This window comes from Coturnix japonica, chromosome 22, assembly GCF_001577835.2.
Source record: "Coturnix japonica isolate 7356 chromosome 22, Coturnix japonica 2.1, whole genome shotgun sequence".
Classification (NCBI taxonomy): Eukaryota; Metazoa; Chordata; class Aves; order Galliformes; family Phasianidae; genus Coturnix; species Coturnix japonica.
The window spans coordinates 2,716,764-2,737,219 of record NC_029537.1 but is presented as its reverse complement, the minus strand read 5'-3'; the positions used below and the strand labels follow the sequence as shown (position 1 = coordinate 2,737,219).

Here is a 20,456-nt window from a genome sequence, read left to right as displayed (position 1 = left end):
ACTGGGTTAAGGTTAGGGCTGCAATGCACTTCACTGCATTGCTTTGCTCTGGATTAAGGCTAGGGTTGCATTGCATTCCACTGCATTGCTTTGCACTGGATTAGGGTTAGGGTTGCATTGCATTCCACTGCATTGCTTTGCACTGGATTAAGGTTAGGGCTGCATTGCATTGCACTGCCTTGCTTTGCACTGGGTTAAGGTTAGGGCTGCAATGCACTTCACTGCATTGCTTTGCACTGGATTAGGGTTAGGGTTGCATTCATTCAATTGCATTGCTTTGCACTGGGTTAAGGTTATGGCTGCATTGCATTCCATTGCATTGCTTTGCACTGGGTTAAGGTTAGGGTTCCATTGCATTGCATTGCACTGCCTTGCTTTGCACTGGATTAAGGTTAGGGCTGCACTGCAGTCTATTGCATTGCATTGCAATGGCCTGCCTGGGGGCACAGAGCCCCCCCCGGTGTTCCCCTCACCCCCGTGCCCCTCCTGCAGTGCTGCAGTTCCCAATGCTTTCTGCCCCATCCCTCCATCCCAGCTCTTCCATCAGCCCACCCCCTCATTAACCCGCTCACCCCCCTTGCACTAATTACTCCTATTTATAACTGCCTGCTCTCACAGAGCCCCTGGCTGCCCCCCTGCCCCCCCCCCCCTTATCCCTCCCCCTGCTGCTCTCACTGACACGGAGCTATTTTTACCCCTTTCCTCCTATAGATGCTCCTCTCCCTACTGCTGGCATGGGATTTCGAGCAGCTCCATTGTCACCATCACCCCCCAGGGCCACTATCACAGCCCCACTGTGTCCCCATGGATGGGGCAATGACACACAGGGGGGTATGGGAGACCAGCACAGGTGAGTTCCCAATGATGGGAGGCAATAGACCATCCCTCTGTTTTGCTGCCTGCAGCTTTGGATGGGGGTTGCTGCCTTGCAAAAGGGAAGCCGTGCTCTGAGCTCTGCCTTGATGCATCTCTGTGCCGTTCCAAGGTGAGTTCAGCTCTGCTGCTCCCCGTGTCTGCAATGTGGGTGATAAAGGGTTTGTGGGGGGGTCGGGGGTGTGCAAACCCTCTGCCAGCAGGACAGGTGTGGGGGGGTCCCCATAGGACCACTAGAATCCGTATAGGGTCTCAGCATCCCTATGGTGTCACCAGCATCCCTCCCCATAGGATCCCATGCATCCTTTCCCATAAGACCACTAGAATCTGTATAGGGTCCCAGCATCCCTGTGGTGTCACCAGCATCCCTCCCCTTAGGATCCCATGCATCCTTTCCCTTAGGACCACTAGAATGCCTATAGGGTCCCAGCATCCCTATGCTGTTAGCAGCATCCCTACCCATAGGATCCCATGCATCCTTTCCCATAGGACCACTAGAATGCCTATAGGGTCCCAGCATCCCTATGCTGTCATCAGCATCCCTCCCAATAGGATCCCATGCATCCTTTCCCATAGGACCACCAGAATCCATATAGGATCCCAGCATCCCTATGGAATCACCAGCATCCCTCCCCATAGAACCCCCAGCATCCCACCCCATAGGCCTTCCAGCATCCCCATACACCCACCTGCATCCCTGCCATGCACGGGGCTCTTATGACCACGGTTGCTACCTGTGACCCCTCCCCACGTTGCTCCCCCCCACCCCCACACGTTGCTGGAGTGGTGGCAGAGCTGCACATTGCTCATTCCCGCTGCACACTGAAGCCATCTGGATGGCGTTGGCCCTTCTGCCACCCGGCGGAGGATTGTTAACGCGAAGCATATGCTTTGTTTGAAATTAATAATCATTCGAGGCTCTCACCAGCTGCTGCTAATTGGCTCCATCCCCTTTCTCTGCCATAAACCCAGAGCAGCGGGGTGGAAATGCAAAGGGAGCAATGCAAACCCTTGGGAAAGGTGGGTCTTGTGCAGGGGATGGTGTGATACGGGTGGGACGTGAGCAGCTCCGTGCATCACAGCTGCAGGGTCTGCTGTGCATCCCGTGCAGCAGCGTCACTGGGCAATGCCATGCAGCAGCAGGGCGTGCTCTGCAGGTAAGGGGCTTTGCAAAGGGTGTTGCATGTAGTTGGTGTTGCATCTGCACAGCGTTGCACCTGAACAGCATTGCATCTGCACAGTGTTGCACCTGAACAGCATTGCATCTGCACAGTGTTGCACCTGAACAGTGTTGCACCTGCACAGTGTTGCACCTGAACGTTGCATCTGAAAAGCATTGCACCTGCATGGCGTTGCATCATTGCACCTGAACAGTGTTGCATCTGAGCAGCATTTTACCTGCACAGCATTATGTCTGAATAGTGTTGCAACTGAACAGTATTGCATCTGAACAGCATTGCACCTGCACAGTGTTGCATCATTGCACCTGAACAGTGTTTCATCTGAGCAGCATTTTACCTGCACTGCATTACGTCTGAACAGCATTGCACCTGCACAGCGTTGCATCTGAACAGTGTTGCACCTGCAGAGCATTGCACCTGCACAGCGTTGCAACTGAACAGTGTTGCACCTGCACAGCATTGCATCTGAAAAGCATTGCACCTTTGTAGCTTTGCACCTGTATGGCATTGCACCTGAACAGCACTGCACCCGCAGAGCATTGCACCTGCACAGTAATGGCATTGCACTTGCACAGAATTTAATGGCACTGCACTTGCACAGAAGGAGAAGGAGAGAAAGCTGCTGTGGGATCTGAACCTGCTGCTCACAGGGGCCCATAGGGCTGCGCCCTCGGTTTGCCCACATCCCACTGAGATCCCATGGGATCAATGAGGGTCGGCCGCCCCGAGGCCATGGGATCAATGAGGAGTGAAGGAAATGCAGCCCGAGTCGTGTGGTTTTACAGCTTCCTTCCCAAGAACGGCCGCGCTTTATGGACTGCTGGTAATTGCCAATTAATTGCACTGCAGCCGAGGGCAGGAAAGCAGCAACACATCCTCCATACGGGGTGGGCAGGTGAGAACAACCTCCTTTCCCCCCTTTTCTTCCATGCAATCCCTCCAGTGTTGTCTCAAGCCACCAAAAAGGGCTTTAACCCCCCAAAATCAGTCTGCAAAACCCACCTATTCCGTTATTCCCCACCACCACCAACACACCTTGCCATCCCTCTTCCTATTCCCCACCCCAATGATGTGCCCATCAGACAGCAAACAGAACCCAGACCCCTCCATTAAGCAATTTTTATGAATGAAGGGTTCTGCCCCGCCTTGTCCAGGGGCTGATTGTCATAAATCCCAGCACTGATTACGGGTTTGTCAATTAGCACCTCTAATGCTGCCCCGTAATTGTATTAGGGACTCCGCGGCGCGACGCTAATGCAGTTTGCAGCTGCACTGTGGCGCCTGGGATTCAGGCAGTGCTGCAGAGAGAGCAGCACTAATATGGGGTGATGGCCATGGGGAGAGATGGGGGGGAATGGGGTGGGGGTGGGTTGTGGTGTTGGGGTTGGTTTGGGGTTTGGATCTCAGTTGGTTGGGTTGGGTTGGGTTTGGGTTGGAGTTGATTTGGGGTTTGGATCTCAGTTGGTTGGGTTGGGGTTTCAGTTGTGTTGGGGTTGGGTTGGGGTTTTGGTTGGATTGGGGTTGGGTTGGATTGGGGTTGTGTTGGGGTTTTGGTTGTGTTGGGCTTTGGATCTCAGTTGTTTGGATTGGGGTTTTGGTTGGATTTGGGTTGGATTTGGGTTGCAGTTAGGGTTGGGTTGGGGTTGGGTTGGGCTTTGGATCTCGGTTGTTTTGGGGTTTCAGCTGTGTTGGGGTTGGGTTGGGCTTTGGATCTCGGTTGTTTTGGGGTTTCAGCTGTGTTGGGGTTGGGTTGGGCTTTGGATCTCGGTTGGGTTGGAGTTGGGCTGCAGTTGGGGTCTCAGTTGGGCTTTGGATCTTGGTTGGGTTGTGGTTTCAGTTATGTTGGGGTTGGGATGGGGTTTTGGATGGATTGGGGTTGGGTTGCGGTTGGATTTGGGTTGATTTGGAGTTTGGATCTCAGTAGGTTGGATTAGGTTGGGGTTTCAGTTAGGTTGGGGCTGAGATGGGATTTTGGTTGGACTGGGGCTGGGTTTGGGGTTGGGCTGGAGTTGGGTTGCAGTTGGGGTTGGGTTGGGGTTTGGATCTTGGCTGTTTGGATTGGGGTTTTGGATGGATTGGGTTTGGGTTGTGTTGGTTTGGGGTCTGGATCTCAGTTGGTTGGGTTGGAGTTTTGGTTGGGCTGGGCTGGGGTTTTGGTTGAATTGGGGTTTGGGTCTGATTTCTGATTTGAGCTGTTTGGGTTTGCATTTGGCTTTGGCACTGAGTTCTGATTTGTGCTCTTTGGGTTTGAGTTTTGAGTCTGGATTTGGGTTTGACTTTGGTTTTGGGTTTAAGTTGGGATTTGAGCTTTGATTCATTTGGATTTGGGTTATTTGGGTTTGGATTTGAGTTTGGGTTTGTGTTACTTGGGTTTGAGTTTTGATTTGAGTTACTTAGGTCTGGATTCAGGTTTGGGTTTGAGTTTGGATTTAGGTTTGGCTTTGGCTTTGAATTTGAGTTGTGGTTTGAGTTATTTGAGTTTGGCCTTAGATTTGTGTGATTTGGATTTGAATTTGAGTTCAGATTTGGATACGGGTTGGGGTTATTTGGGTTTGGCTTTGGATTTGGATTTGGTCTTGCACTTCTATTTGGGTTCGGATTTGGCTTTGGGTTTTGGTTGTTTGGATTGGGGTTTGGGTTTGCCCTCCCCTTTGGGGTGGGACATCGCTGGAGGCAGCAACCCTTAAATCTCCCCCCAAATCTCTGTTGTGATTAGCTGTGCTCCTTAATGATTTATAATCAGCATAACACAATCACGACAACGGCTCCCTAATCAGATTACACCGCTCTCCATTTGTCTGAGGCTTTGTGCTCTAATCTCTTCCCTCCTCTCTCTGCCATCGATTTGTGTTTCCTCATCTCATGCTCCACACACTCCCATGCTGAGCATTGCAAAGGGCTTTTCCAGCCTTTTTCTGGGCATTTCCAGCCTTTACATCCCCCTTTTCTGGGCTTTCCATCCCAGCTCACATCTCATTTTCCACCCAAAATAAGGAAGGAGTAAACCAGAGAGGTGGGAATCCAACCAACCCCTATGCAAAGTGATGAGCAGCTCCCTCATTAACCCAGCCCAAATCCCATCACACTCATAGGATATCGGAGTCCAAAGGTGTTACCACTCCTCCTCTTAACCAAGAGGCCGCAGGCAACGCAATGGGATTGGGAGAGGACTGTGTTAACAGCCATTAATAATAAATAACAGCCATAATGAGCTCTAATTAATTTGGTCACACGTTGAAAATCGTTTCCTTATTTCTTTTTAAGCTTATAGGGTTTTCTATACCGGAGCATCCCTGTTCTCAGCCCCTTCCATTCAACATGTGATAGATGGATTGATACACAGCTTTAATCAGTGTAATATAGAAAGCACTTAATTTGCCTTATTAAAAGTCTGCACTTTGGATTTTCAGGCTTCAGGAAATTAACTCAAGCACCTCACCATTTATTTGATTGAGTGAGAGCGAGCATAAATAATTCATGGCTTTTGCTTTGCTTTGGGTGGAAGAGCTGTAGGGGTGATGGGGAACGATCCTCATTGCAGGGACATGGCAGGGAGCAACAGAGCGACCTGTATGGGGTGCAATGTGCATCCCTGCACTGCTTGCAAGCTGGCCCTTGTAGCGTGCAATGTGCAACCTCAGAGCTGTGCGTTGCTGCCACTACGGCTTGCATGCCTTGGTCCTTACGCTGTGCATTGTGCATGGGATGGAGATGGGTTGGGGATGTTCACCACCACCCAGCTCTTACATTGAGGGATGTGCACCCCTGGGTCCTCCACCTTTTTGCTATGGGTCCCTTTGGGACGATGCTTTGCCAAGTTCTGGGTTGCACCGTGCCCTGTTCCTGAGCCTGGCAGTGCCGACCCCATAGTGTGGGTGTGCAGTGCCCTCCAGCGGCCGCAGCTGTCCAGATGTGCACAGCTGGCCATGGTCTCTCATTGCTTGTTCCTCTTCTTGGCTAATTGGAACACCACGTTGTCGTACTCGGTGTCCCCGAGCCACTCCTTGCCCTGTTGCATTGATGGGACGTTTCTCTTGGGCACGGCGTAGTCGTCCCGCTGTGGGTTATAGGGATATTGGTGCCCCAAAGGCTCCTCAGGGGCTGCCTGCAGCCTCCACGCTTCGCCCTTCACCTCCTGGGGCTCATCGTAGACAGTGTGGATGCTCACACCCTCAGGCTCATCATAGATGTGCTCCGGTTTAACGCGGGGACGAGGCAACGGAGGATGCCCACCTGCCTCTTGGATGCTGTCATACAATGGGTCTGGAGCATCAGCAGGACCATGGAGGATGCTCCCGAATTTACCGACCATCAGCGACTTGGCGATGGTATCAAAGGGGACGGCGTACTCCATTTCACCCACAGCATCCCCCCTCGTGCCCTTCTCTGGGGCTTTGGGCCCGGCCAATGTGGTGCTGTGGGTCAGGGGGCTGCAGGGTTGGCTGTAGATGCTCTTAGCGTGGTGTTCCTCCTGAACCCGCTCGGGGAGCTGGGTTTGTTGGTGTGGCCTTGTGCCTTCGTCCCCATTGCCGCCCCGTTCCCGCTGCATGGCGATGGCTGATTCGATCACCTGGAAGATCTCGTTGCCTTGTCTGGTCTCGAACTCAAAGTTCCCTTCACCTGAGGCACAACGCCGGCCGGCCTCGAAGGAGAAGGTCACCTGGAGGAGGGGAACAGCAATGTCCCTCAAGGAGAAGGGAGAGGTGGAGATTGGGGGATGTGGTGAGTGGGCACCATGGGGATGGGGTTGGGGATGGGGTTGGGGATGGGATGGGGTTGGGGATGGGGTTGGGGATGGGATGGGGTTGGATTGGGGTTGGGATGGTTGGGGATGGTTTGGGGGTTGGGGATGGGTTGGGGATGGGTTGGGGTTGGGGATGGGTTGGGGATGGGTTGGTTGAACTCTGAGATCTCGGTGGTCTTTTCCGACCTCAGTCATTCTGTGGATCAACAGTTGGATATGATGATCCTAAAGGGCTTTTCCAACCTTGATGACTCTATGGGGACTGTGGGGATGGGTCAGCAGTTGACTTGATGACCATAGCGGTCATTTCCAACCTTAGTGACTCTATAGGCACCATGGGGATGGGTCAACAGTTGACTTGGTGACCTTAGTGGTCATTTCCAACCTTAGTGACCCTATAGATACTACGGGGATACCAACAGTTGACTTGATGACCATAGAGGTCTTTTCCAACCTCAACAACTCTATGAGCACAGTGGGGATGGGATGACAGACTTGACAACCCTGGAGGTCTTCTCCAACCCCAATGACTTTATGATGCTATGATTCCCACCACCCCCCGCCCACCATAATCCCACCCTTTGAGCGCCCCCTTTACCTTGTCCCTCCCGAAGCGCCTGAGGAAGCGGTAGGGCCAGCTGTAAAGGACATCCCTGCTCTGCACACCCCGCAGCTCCAAGGCTTCCTCTCCTGCCCTCAACACAAAGCGGCCCCGCAGGCGGCAGCGCTCCGAGGACTCGGTGGCCCTCAACGTCACCTCAAAGTCTTGCTCCACTCCTGGGGGTGGAATGAGGAGGAAAGGGAGGTTTTATAGGGAGCCCCATAAGGGAAGCGGTGTCTGGCTGATAAAGGCAAAACCTGCAGTGAAACCCAGCCCAGCCAAACCACAGAGCAGGAAAAGCACCCAAAGGCCATTTCTGGATGTTGTGCTGCCTGCAGGATGCTGCTCACCCCCACACACGGCCCCCTCCCCACACACAGACACTCGCCTTTGCCCCTGGAGCTGTACAGGGAGTTTTCAGCCACGGAGAAGTCGCCGTCGGAGCTCAGCTGTCTGTCCTTCCCCACTGCCTGCTCCTCCTGGCTCCTCTGCAAGGAAAGGGTAAGGGCTGAGCCACGGCTCCCACCCATCTATACCCCAAAGGGACCCAGCAGACCTCACAACCCGGTTAACCCATCCATCTGTATCCCAGTTTGATCCTGCCCACCCCACAGCCCAGTTATCCCATCCATACCCTGCATGGATCCATCCCCCATACCTTACTTATCCCATCCATCCATACCCCATTTGGTCCCAACCATACCCCAAATGGGCCCAACCATACCCCAGATGGACCCAGCATCCCCTTTGCCCTGCTTATTTCATCCATCCATACCCCAAATGGACCCAACCATACCCCAAATCGACCCAGCATCCCCCTTTGCCCTGGTTATCCCATCCATCCATACCCCAGATTAACCCAACCATACCTCAAATGAACCCAACCATACCCCAAATCAACCCAGCATCCCCCATGCCATGGTTATCTGATCCATTCCTACTCCAAATGGACCCAACCATACCACATATGAACCCAACATCCCCTATGCCCTGCTTATCCCATCCACCCACACCCCAAATGGACCCATCCATACCCCAAATTAACCCAACCATAGCCCAAATGAACCCAACCATACACCAAATGGACCCAGCATCCCCTTTGCCCTAGTTATCCCATCCATTCCTACCCCAAATGGACCCATCCATACCCCAAACAGACCCACCACCCAACACCCCAATATCCCACCCATGCTTCCCCCCTACCCCATAGCTCTCACCGGGAACGCCAGCTGGCACAGCCTCCTCACCCACTCCTCCGCCTCTCCCCCTTCAGCCGCCAGGAGATAACGCTTCTCGGTGGTCTCCAATAGGAATGGGGCCGTAGCTCGGGGGCATCCAACCTCGCCCCCCGCTTCGGCCACATGGACGCAGTCACTCAGCTTCACCAGCCGCCGGCTGCTCTCACCCTTCCAAGGTTTATCTGCACTCTCAAAGAACTCCAGGCGGGCGGTGGAACAAGGGGTTTCCCGGTACAGGACGGCCCAATATTTCTTCCATTTCTGATATGGCATAAGGCAGCAATGGGGAGGATGGAGGGGGAGAGATGGGGAGGATGGAGGGGGAGAGATGGGGAGGATGGAGGGAGAGATGGGGAGGATGGAGGGAGAGATGGAGAGGATGGAGTGGGAGATGGGGAGGATGGAGTGGGAGAGATGGGGAGGATGGAGGGGGAGAGATGAGGAGGATGAGGGGGAGATGGTGAGGATGGAAGGGGGAGATGGGGAGGATGGAGGGGTGGGGAGATGGGAAGACGGAGGGGGGAGATGGGAGGATGGAAGGGGAGAAGATGGGAGGATGGAGGGGGAGATGGCGGAGTGGATTGGAGGGAGATGGGGAGGTGGGGGGGAGATGTGGAGGATGGAGGGGGAGATGGAGGGAGGAATGGAGGGGAGATGATGGGAGGAATGGAGGGGAGATGGAGAGGATGTGAGGGGGAGAGTGGGAGGATGGAGGGGGGGAGATGGGGAGGATGGAGGGGGGGAGATGGGGAGATGGAGGGGGGGAGATGGGAGGATATCTGCGGCGGCGGGGGAACTACGCAATTTTTTCGCGCGCCGGACCCCACCTGTAATAACGCGCCTAAAACGGAAGGGGGGAGTGATGGGGAGGGATGGAGGGAGAGATGGGGAGGATGGAGGGGGGGAGGATGGGCGAGGAATGGAGCGGGAGATTGGGGAGGATGAGGGGAAGATGGGGGAGGATTGGATGGGAGAGATGCGGGAGGTGGAGGTGGGAGAGATGGGGAGATGGAGGGGGGAGATGGAGAGAATGGAGGGGGGGAGATGGAGAGGGATGGAGGGGGAGAGATGGGGGAGATGGAGGGGAGAGGATGGGCGAGGGTATGGACCGGGGGGAGATGGGGAGGATGGAGGGAGGAATGGGGAGGATGGGGGGGAAGGTGGGGAGGATGGAGGGGGAAAAGAGTGGGGAGATGGGGAGGATGGAGGGGGAAATAGGGAGGATGGAGGGGGAAATGGGAAGGATGGAGGGAGAAGTGGGGAGGATGGAGGGGAGATGGGGAGGACGGAGGGGGAGATGGGGAGGATGGAGGGGGAGAGATGGGGAGGATGGAAACCTTTATCCATGGTGTCCCCCAACATATTGCATCCCTTTGCCCATGGAAACCCCTTATCCATTGTAAACCTTAACTTATGGTATCCCCCTGCCCATAGAAACCCCTTATCCATTGTAAACCCTAACCTATGGCACCTCCTGCTCATGGGAACCCCTTATCCATGGCATCCCCCAACCTATGGCATCCCCCTGCCCATTGAAACCCCTTATCCATTGCATATCCTAAGCTATGGCATCCCTCTGCCCTTATCTATTGTATCCCCCAACCTATGGCACCCCCATGCCCATAGAATCCCCTTATCCATGGCATCCCCTTATGGCATCCCCTTCCCCATGGCATTCCCCTGCCCATTGCACCCCTCTTATCCCTTATCTCTTCTCCTTATCTTGCAGGCAGAGCAACTCATTGCATCCTGCACAGGGAAGCGTGCAACCCCAGAGGAAGTTTTGCACCAAAAACAGGGGCTGCAAGTGGAACCTGCGGGACGCAGCAGCCAAATGGCTGCACCTTTTGCATGCTCCAAATGCAACCCATTTGCTCTGGGTGCTGAACGTCTCCTCCCTCCTTGCACAAGAGCAGCAGCCGCCGTCACCGAACTGCAGCACGCTCTGAAGCAACAGTGCAGGGGGGGGTTGCATCACTTGGTGCATGACCCCATCCCGCTGCACTGAGCTGCAATGGGGCTCTGGTTGCTCTGCATGTTGCATCCCAACACTGAATCCTCCACCTTAAGGTGCTGCACATCCCGTTGCATGCAGCCCCCCATGCAACCCCCATGCAACCCTAGCAGGAAGCAACCCCATGCAGCACCCTCACCTTGCCGAAGGTCTGTTGCAGCTGCAGGTGCAGCACGCCCTGCTTCACCACCGCCTCCTCCATCCTGCAGCCCGGTGCATCCATCTGCAGCTGCCCCCCTGTCACCCAGTGTCCCCAGTCTGCACCGACGCCACGTGATGTGCGGTTGGGTGCTGCTGTTTCCTCCCCCGTGCTGCGCTTCCTGCCTTGGTTTTGTTACCATAAAGGGTGCACGGCTGCATGCAGAGCCCTGAGCAGCTGCTGGGGTGGGAATGGGGACATGCAGGAATGGGGGGTTGGGGGTTTGGCCCATCTGCAGTGTGATGCTGCATGGGTCTGCACTGCAAGGTGCATGGCAAGGGGTGGAAGCTTATGGTGCATGTGGGACATGCAGCCCTGTGTGCATGGACAGCACCGTGTGTGTCAGTGCATGCAGGGAATGCAGCCCTCTGGGTGTGCAGGTAATGCAGCATGCTAAGAGTGCATGCCTTGGTGCATGCAAGGCCCTGAGCAGCTGCTGGGGTGCGAATGGAGACATGCAGAAATGGGGGGTTGGGGGTTTGGCCCATCTGCAGTGTGATGCTGCTGCATGGGTCTGTGCTGCAAGGTGCATGGCATGAAGTGGAAGTGAGCAGCAATAGCACCCATGCATGCTTATGGTGCATGTGGGACATGCAGCCCTGTGTGCATGGACAGCATCGTGTGTGTCAGTGCATGCAGGGAATGCAGCCCTCTGGGTGTGCAGGTAATGAAGCATGCTAAGAGTGCATGCCTTGGTGCATGCAAAGTCCTGAGCAGCTACTGGGGTGGGAATGGATACATGCAGAAATGGGGGGTTGGGGGTTTGGCCCATCTGCAGTGTGATGCTGCATGGGTCTGTGCTGCAAGGTGCATGGCATGGGGTGGAAGTGAGCAGCAATACCACCCATGCACACTTATGGTGCATGTGGGACATGCAGCCCTGTGTGCATTGCAGCACCATGTGTGTCAGTGCATGCAGGGAATGCAGCCCTCTGGGTGTGCAGGTAATGCAGCATGCGAAGGGTGCATCCCTTGGTGCATGCAAAGCCCTGAGCAGCTGCTGGGGTGGGAATGGGGACATGAAGAAATGCGGGGTTGGGGGTTTGGCCCATCTGCAGTGTGATGCTGCATGGGTCTGCACTGCAAGGTGCATGGCATGGGGTGGAAGTGAGCAGCAATACCACCCGTGCACACTTATGGTGCATGTGGGACATGCAGCCCTGTGTGCATGGACAGCACCGTGTGTGTCAGTGCATGCAGGGAATGCAGCCCTCTGGGTGTGCAGGTAATGCAGCATGCTAAGAGTGCATGCCTTGGTGCATGCAAGGCCCTGAGAAGCTGCTGGGGTGGGAATGGATACATGCAGAAATGGGGGGTTGGGGTTTGGCCCATCTGCAGTGTGATGCTGCATGGGTCTGCACTGCAAGGTGCATGGCATGGGGTGGAAGTGAGCAGCAATACCACCCATGCACAATTATGGTGCATGTGGGACATGCAGCCCTGTGTGCATGGACAGCACCGCGTGTGTCAGTGCATGCAGGGAATGCAGCCCTCTGGGTGTGCAGGAAATGCAGCATGCTAAGAGTGCATGCCTTGGTGCATGCAAAGCCCTGAGCAGCTGCTGGAGTGGGAATGGGGACATGCAGAAATGGGGGGTTGGGGTTTGGCCCATCTGCAGTGTGATGCTGCATGGGTCTGCACTGCAAGGTGCATGGCAAGGGGTGGAAGTGAGCAGCAATAGCACCCATGCACGCTTATGGTGCATGTGGGACATGCAGCCCTGTGTGCATTGCAGCACCATGTGTGTCAGTGCATGCAGGGAATGCAGCCCTCTGGGTGTGCAGGAAATGCAGCATGCGAAGGGTGCATGCCTTGGTGCATGCAAAGCATCTGTTGGTGCATGACAAGCATTGCAGCCCTTGTTGCATGGAAGGGATGCATTCTTCAGTGCATGCAAAGCACTGCATTGCTTAGTGCTCGTAGCAAGCACATCCATTCATGCATGCATTGCACCTCAGCGCACAGTGCATGCACTGGATCCTTTGTTGCTTGCGGGGAATGCAAAGCACTGCATCTGTTCAGCTCATGCTGAAGAGCACTGCAGCTGTTGTTGCATGCAGGGGATGCATTCTTCAGTGCATGCAAAGCACCACATTGCTTAGTGCTCATAGGAAGTAGTTAATGCTCAGTGCATGCACGGGATCCTTTGGTGCTTGCAGGGAATGCAAAGCACTGCATCCCTTGCTGCATGCAGCCCTTCAGCTCATGCTGAAGAGCATTGCAGCCCTTGTTGCATGTAGGGGGTGCATTCTTCAGTGCATGCAAAGCACTGCATTGCTTAGTGCTCGTAGGAAGCACAACCATTATTGCATGCATTGCATTCCCTGCAAGCACCAAAGGATCCAAAGCACTGCATCCCTTGATGCACACAGCCCTTGTTGCGTGGAAGGGATGCATTCGTCAGTGCATGCAAAGCACCACATTGCTTAGTGCTCGTAGGAAGCACATCCATTATTGCATGCATTGCATGCATTGCAGCTCCGTGCACGCATCGGCCTCGGGCCACGCGGGGGCAGCAAACCCTGCACAGAACTTAAGCACGGAGGGGATGCACACACAGCAAAACCCCTCCCCGTGCTTTGAGCATCAATTTGGGGGCGGTGGGAGCGGTGGGGGGGCATGGGGGGCAAGGGGAGCAAGGGAGGAACACGAGGGGGAAAAAAAGGGTGCGCGGCCCCTTTAAGAGCGATGTCAACAAAGCGCGCCCCTCCCTCCGCGTCGCACTGGCGTCGTGACGTCATTACGTTGGGGCGTGCGTCGGGGTGGGCGTGGCTAAAGGGGTGGGTGGGTGTGAACGGCGCATGCGCGTTGAGGCGGGAGGGCGCGCCGCGCATGCGCATTGAGGCGGCGGCGCTGGTGGCTGAGGAAGAGGTTGTGGGGGGGGGCGCGTGCCGGGCCCGGCGGAGGCGGAGGGAGCGGAGCATGAATGGAGCAAAATGGCGGATCATGTGCAGGTCAGGGGGGGGAAATGGGCTGGGGGGGGGTCGGGGAGGGTCCCTGTGGTGTTTGTGGGCCTCACCGAGCACCAAGGACGGGCCGAGGGGTGGTTGAGGCCTAGCGCGGCCTGCTCCAGGCGGGTAGGCCGCGGCGGGGCCTGGGGTTGGAGGTGGGTTGTGGGGGGGGGTGGATCGCGGCCTGTAACGTGGGTTGGGGCCGGAGCTGCCGGGGCTGCGTTATTTATATGGGGTGGGGTGAGAAACGGGGACTGAGCGAGAGGGGAACGAGCAGCGGGGACGGGGGGAACGAGGAGTGTGGGGTGAGGGGGGGGTCACGGCGGGGTGTCAGGGTTGGTCGTGTTATATGTACTCAGTACCGTTATCCTACACTCAGTCCCATTATCCTGCAGTCAGTCCTGTTGTCCTGCAGTTTCTTAGGTTATCCACATTATCCTACATTCATTCACGTTATCCTGCAGTCAGTCCCATTATCCTGCAGCTTCTCACGTTATCCTACACTCAGTCCTGTTATCTGTTGCCTTGTATAACCTGCACTCAGTCCCATTATCCTGCAGTTTCTTAGGTTATCCTGTAGCTTCTCACATTATCCTACACTCAGACCCATTATCCTGTATTCATTCACATTATCCTACACTCAGACCTGTTATCCTGCACTCAGTCCCATTATCCTGCACTCAGACCCATTGTCCTGCAGTTTTAGGTTATCCTGCTTCTCACGTTATCCTACACTCAATCCCATTATCCCACACTCAGTCCATTATCCTGTATTCATCCCATTATCCCACACTCAGTCCCATTATCCTGCACTCAGTCCCATTATCCTGCACTCAGTCCCGTTATCCTGTATTCATTCCCATTATCCTACACTCAGTCCCGTTATCCTACACTCAGTCCCATTATCCTACACTCAGTCCCATTATCCTGCACTCAGTCCCATTATCCTGTATTCATTCCCATTATCCCACACTCAGTCCCGTTATCCTACACTCACTCCCATTATCCCACACTCAGTCCCATTATCCTCCATTCATTCCCGTTATCCCACACTCAGTCCCATTATCCTACACTCAGTCCCGTTATCCTACACTCACTCCCATTATCCCGCACTCAGTCCCATTATCCTACATTCATTCCCATTATCCCACACTCAATCCCATTCCCAGTTTGCCGAATGAATTCCGTATTTATTTGCTGTGCCGTTCGACTCGAGAGCTGCAGAAGGAGCCGCCGTTGTGGCTTTAGTTCTGCCCTCCCGCTTTGCTTTGCTTTGTTAAATATTGCATTGAGCAAGTGCAAATCGCTGCCGTCCTAACGGGGTCGGCAGCTCCGTGGGTTAAAGTTTAACGTTGAGGTGGGAGATGTTGCACTCAGAGCAGAGTTGATTTGCAGATGCACTTGGATGTGCAAATGCAGCCTGATGTGATTGCATGGGTTAAACAGAGCTGGAGTTGCTCTGCATCCCGGCTGTGTTTGCTTTGCTTTGCAAGCTGTTGATGTGTCTTTCTTCTCTCTGCTCCAGGTGCAGCAGCTCTGCAGAGCCTCGTGTAGTTCCCTTTGCAGCACTGAGGTTCCCTTCAATGCAAACTCTGGATGCGTTGTGCCTGGAGCAAGCAGTGCTTTGTGTGCATAGGTTGAGTTTGGGGTGAGAGATGCTCCCATCTGCTCACACTGCAGCTCAGCACAGTTGGGTTTGATGAACTTAAATGATTCTATGGGCTGAGCAAAGCTGTGCAGCTCCCACATCAACCCCTGTGCATTGAGCTCGCACTGAGTTACCCTCTGTCACATGGAATAATGAATAATGGGGAGAGCTGGTTCATTACGTGCTGCCTGCTGGGAGCTGTGCAGAGTTCCCATGGTTTGTGAGGGCTTTGCTTTGGGTGTTGTGTGCTGGTAACCCAGGGGTTCATTGGGTTGTTGGTTGCTGATGTGGGTTGTGCATGGTGGGCACATAGAGCCATAACAGAAGTTATTTGCAGGGCAGTAAGGAAGGTGAGTTTGTAGAGCTGAAGGTGTTACAGCCTCGTAGTGCTTTGGAAGCTGGAGGTGATGCAGACTGTGATGCCTTTAAGCTGCAGCTGGGTGCCGTGCTCCTGCCATGCAGCACTAATGGAGGAGCTGCTCAGTGTCTGCCACCGAAGCTGCAGAGCTGTCACAGGTTATTTGCAGGGCAATAAGAAGGAAGGTGAGTTTGTAGAGCTGTAATGAAGGTGTTACAGCCTCGTAGTGCTTTGGAAGCTGGAGGTGATGCAGACTGTGATGCCTTTTAGCTGCAGCTGGGTGCCGTGCTCCTCATGTGCAGCACTAAAGGAGGAGCTGCTCAGTGTCTGCCCCTGAAGCTGCAGTGATGCTGAGGCAGCAGCTGTGCAAATCAGGTGCTGTGATATGAAGAGCCCTGCATCCTCCAATGATGCACAACAGCTTGTCCATCCATCAGCAAGCTCACACTGCCCTTCGGATGCATGGCTCCAAGGTTTGGAAGCATTGCCTAAACTTGCTCACAAAGCAGGGACCATTAGCACTCACTCTGTGTGCAAACACAGCCCTATTCCTCTATCCTCTATCTATATTCCCACATCACGTTGCAAGCAGATCTGTTCATCTTTGCTTTCTTTCTGCTTTCCTTCTGCTCGAATGTTTTCTATGCTGTAGCCCTGAGATGGGCTGTGCTTAGTGAACGTCCCTATGGGGGGATGTTTGCTGTTAATTCATTCTGTGGCTCTTTCTGCTAACAAATGGTTATGCCCCATGAAATCTGCTGTCTCTTCTATGTGAATCTTGCTTGCTCGTGGTAATCTGGCTCTGAGCTGGGAGGAAGGAGGCGCAAGAAGAGATGGTGCTCCTATAGGACAGCATGGAAGCTGGAGTCTTAAAGGAAACCAGGTTGTTTTCCTCTGTGTTATCTGACTGTGGGCTCAGTTTGGATGTTGCATCCCCTGCAATGCTCTGCTTTGCAGCACACAGGGATTACTCCTTCCATCCCAAAGCCATGCAGAGCAAACCTGGATGTCTATTGGGATGGGCACTGTTTGGGTCCATCCCTATGGGCTCTGCAGGGATTGGGGGCACAGTGTGTGCTCAGCAGGGGTTGGGGGGTCTCTGTTACCTGCAGGGCTCTGTGCTCATACAGCATCCCCCTCCCAATGCATCTGAAGGGGGTTTAGAAGCCCACAGCTTCTAAGGAGCCCAGGGAGGGTGCAGCCCTACCTCTATAAATAGAGCTGGCTGCACTTCTGCTGCAAACGAGGCTTTTCTTTTATAACTGCTCTGCTTGGATGCTCTGCACCGAGGCAGCAAAGGAGCAGCAAAGAGCGTTGGGTTGGGGCTGGAAAGCGGAGTAACTTGTTGCTGCTGACACCTCCGTGTGGGTAATGCAGCATCTGCTGGAGCAGAGGTGGAATTTTACTACTTACAACTGTATTTTTGCTGTAGTTTTCTCTTTCTGCTTCTCGGCTGTGCTTTCAAGGAGGTGTTTGGCTCTAAATGCTCTTGTGTGACTCAGTTGTAAGAGTAACCATTGTAATCTGTGAACTTCTTCTCATCCAGCTTTGGTGCATCCCTTGCACAGCTCTGTGTGTGTGCACCCCTTGCACTGCTCTGTGTGTGTGCATCCCTTGCACAGCTCTGCATGCATCCCTTGCATGGCTCTGTGTGTGCATCTCTTGCATGGCTCCATGTGCATCCCTTGCACGGCTCTGTGTGTGCATCCCTTGCATGGCTGTGTGTGTGTGCACCCCTTGCACAGCTCTGTGTGTGTGCATCCCTTGCACAGCTCTGTGTGTGCATCCCTTGCACGGCTCTGTGTGTGCATCCCTTGCACGGCTCTGTGTGCATCCCTTGCATTGCACGGCTCTGTGTGCATGCATCCCTTGCATGGCTCTGTGTGCATGCATCCCTTGCACAGCTCTGTCTGTGTGTGCATCCCTTGCAAGGCTCCGCGTGCACCTCTTGCATGGCTCCATGTGCATCCTTTGCATGGCTCTGTGTATGTGCATCCCTTGCACGGCTCCGTGTGCATCCCTTGCACAGCTCTCTGTGTGTGCATCCCTTGCATAGCTCTGTGTGTGTGCATCCCTTGCACAGCTCTGTGTGTGTGCATCCCTTGCACAGCTCTGTGTGTGTGCATCCCTTGCACAGCTCCGTGTGCATCCCTTGCATTGCATGGCTCTGTGTGTGTGCACCCCTTGCACGGCCCTGTGTGCATCCCTTGCATGGCTCTGTGTGTGCATCCCTTGCACAGCTGTGTGTGTGTGTGCATCCCTTGCACGGCTCCGTGTGCATCCCTTGCACAGCTGTGTGTGTGTGTGCATCCCTTGCACGGCTCTGCATGCATCCCTTGCACAGCTGTGTGCATCCCCAGCACAACAGAAAGCCAAACACACCCAGCAGATCATCCCATAGGGTTGTATTGTCCATAGCCAACCAGCAGTGCCCATTGAGCACTGCTCCCGCTGCTCACACCTCTGCACTGACCTGCTCCTGTTTGCTGTACCCACATGCACCTGAGCTGCTATTTCTGCATCACCTCCACGCTTCCCTTCAGCTCCTGTTGGGAAGCTCAGTGCCCTTGTAGCACCAACCACGCGTTGTTTGTGCAAGCGCTGATTACAGGAGTGAGAGTCCAAGGCCGTCCTGCTGGGAAGCATTCATTCTGCTGCTTCTCTTTTAGCACTAGATAGCATCCATTGCCCAAACAGCAAACCCAAGGTAATCTGCAATGCTTTATTGAGTCTGAGCAGCACTGGGGGAGCTTTAGAGCTCACGCGGTTCTCAAGCTTGCTTTGCTATGGATGGTTCCTGCTGCTCAATGTGGCAGGGAGGGGATAGAAACCAGCCTTGTTTCTGAGCACTGCAAGTGTTGGCAGTGCAAAGTTCCATGGGGTGTTAGCATTGATCTGAAGTGCTGCAGGGTGAATAGCAGGGCTGGACCTAAAGAAATCCCCTTCAGCTCCACTTGGAGACCATTCATCTTATAGGAAAGCAATGAGAGCTCGTTATTGATGCCCTGGGAGATGCCTGGAAGAGCTGCTGCAATTAATAACTTAATAAATAACTTCTTGAGATATCCGGGAGTGGCAAAAGTAAGTTTTCTTGCTCTGTTATTAGCAGGATAAATGGAAACAGGCAATTTATAGTCAAGATTCCCTTAACCAAAGGGAGCAATGAGCCACCAGAGCTGGCTTTCACAATGCTGAGCACTCAGGGCAATGCATGGGGTGGTTAAGGGTTCGATTGTTCCATTTAAAAGCTTGTTTTATTCTTGGTTGGAATAGCTGGAGTGACCTGAGCTCTCTGAGCCTGAGTCCCTTCCATCACCAGGGCCCTCCATGTGTTTGGTAAAGCATTGACTTCTCAGCATCATCATCATCATCATCATCCTCCCATAGCAGGTAATAGCTGTAGTATGGGGGTCCCAACCCCAAACAGCAGCTCATATGGCTCACTAATGCTGCACACAGTGATGAGGAGCTGCAGGCTGATTGCTTGCCCTCTGCATCCCAGGTATATGCAGGGTCTGCCTCTGATATAGGGGGAATCAGTTGGGGGATATGAAAATAGATGGATGTGCTCAAGGTGGAAGTAAGTTATGGAGAATGTTGCAGGCTCAGGGAGGCAGTGAGTAGAAGGTATAAGGAAGGAATGCCTTGAAACAGCACATCTGAGCATTTACAGCCATGTATATCCTGCAGGGTAAGACCCATGTGCAGCAAAGCTTGTGTTGGATATGCTGGAGCCCCTATTAGGTGTCTGTGATGCTGCTGGGGGCTCATGGTGCTCACTGCTCCATCTCTGCCATCCTGGCCATGCCAAGCACAGCGTGAGTTCCCTCAATTGCTGAACTCAAACCCTGTTGAACTAAACCTGCCTGGAGCTTATTGCAACCCCTGGATGTGAAGAGCGTTGCTTAAGCAACCGTGTAATATAGGATCAATTCTGCATCCCCCCCCCCCCCTGGGCTCGTTTGTAGGCAGCTGTTCTATTCCTTGTAGTGTTTATCATTTTAAAGATGATCACACGTTGTTTGGCTTCACCGTGGGGAAAACCCGGCGCCGTGATGAGTTTTATTTGCAGCTCGTGGTGTAAATAAGATGGATGGGTTGCTTTTCTAATGCATCCTGAGCTCCAGAGCTGCTCTCAGCAGGCAGATATCTGAGGATAGGGGATATATCCCCTATGTGGATCCTTTACATGGATGGGGATCCTCTATATGGATCCTTTACATGGATGGGGATCCCCTATATGGATCCTTTACATGGATGGGGATCCCCTATATGCATCCCTCCCATGGATGGGGATCCCCTATATGAATCCTTTACATGGATGGGGATCCCCTATATGGATCCTTTACATGGATGGGGATCCCCTATATGCATCCCTCCCATGGATAAGGATCCTCTATATGGATCCTTTATATGGATGGGGATCCCCTATATGGATCCTTTATATGGATGGGGATCCCCCATATGGATTCCTCCCATGGATGGGGATCCCCTATATGGATCCTTTACATGGATGGGGATCCCCTATGTGGATCCTTTACATGGATGGGGATCCCCTATATGGATCCTTTNTGGATCCTTTACATGGATGGGGATCCCCTATATGGATCCTTTACATGGCTGGGGATCCCCTATATGGATTCCTCCCA

The 20,456-nt window shown here is 53.8% G+C and overlaps 2 protein-coding genes and 1 long non-coding RNA gene across 4 annotated transcripts in view; 2 read left to right on the top strand and 1 right to left on the bottom strand.

The window, feature by feature from the left end:
- Window positions 1-5,475: 5,475 nt before the first annotated feature.
- DOK2 (docking protein 2) lies at window positions 5,476-10,897 on the bottom strand. Its single transcript, XM_015883179.2, has 5 exons — window positions 10,791-10,897; window positions 8,617-8,898; window positions 7,788-7,887; window positions 7,397-7,575; window positions 5,476-6,714 (listed from the first exon to the last, which is right to left on the bottom strand). Exons 1-5 carry the CDS (start codon window positions 10,872-10,874, stop codon window positions 5,989-5,991), a joined length of 1,371 nt encoding a protein of 456 aa, XP_015738665.1. The 5' UTR covers window positions 10,875-10,897; the 3' UTR covers window positions 5,476-5,988.
- Window positions 7,816-11,010, top strand: LOC107323790. Its single transcript, XR_004309507.1, has 3 exons — window positions 7,816-7,900; window positions 8,673-8,868; window positions 10,367-11,010. It is a non-coding gene; the product is annotated as an uncharacterized LOC107323790 (long non-coding RNA).
- Window positions 11,011-13,672: 2,662 nt separating this feature from the next.
- Window positions 13,673-20,456, top strand: part of XPO7 (exportin 7) — a 36,280-nt gene continuing 29,496 nt past the window's right edge. For both annotated transcript variants that reach the window (XM_015883155.2, XM_015883154.2), the window contains exon 1: window positions 13,673-13,804. In XM_015883155.2, the coding sequence (XP_015738641.1) occupies window positions 13,787-13,804 (18 nt within the window). In that variant the 5' untranslated portion in view covers window positions 13,673-13,786. The remainder of the gene's footprint in view (window positions 13,805-20,456) is intronic.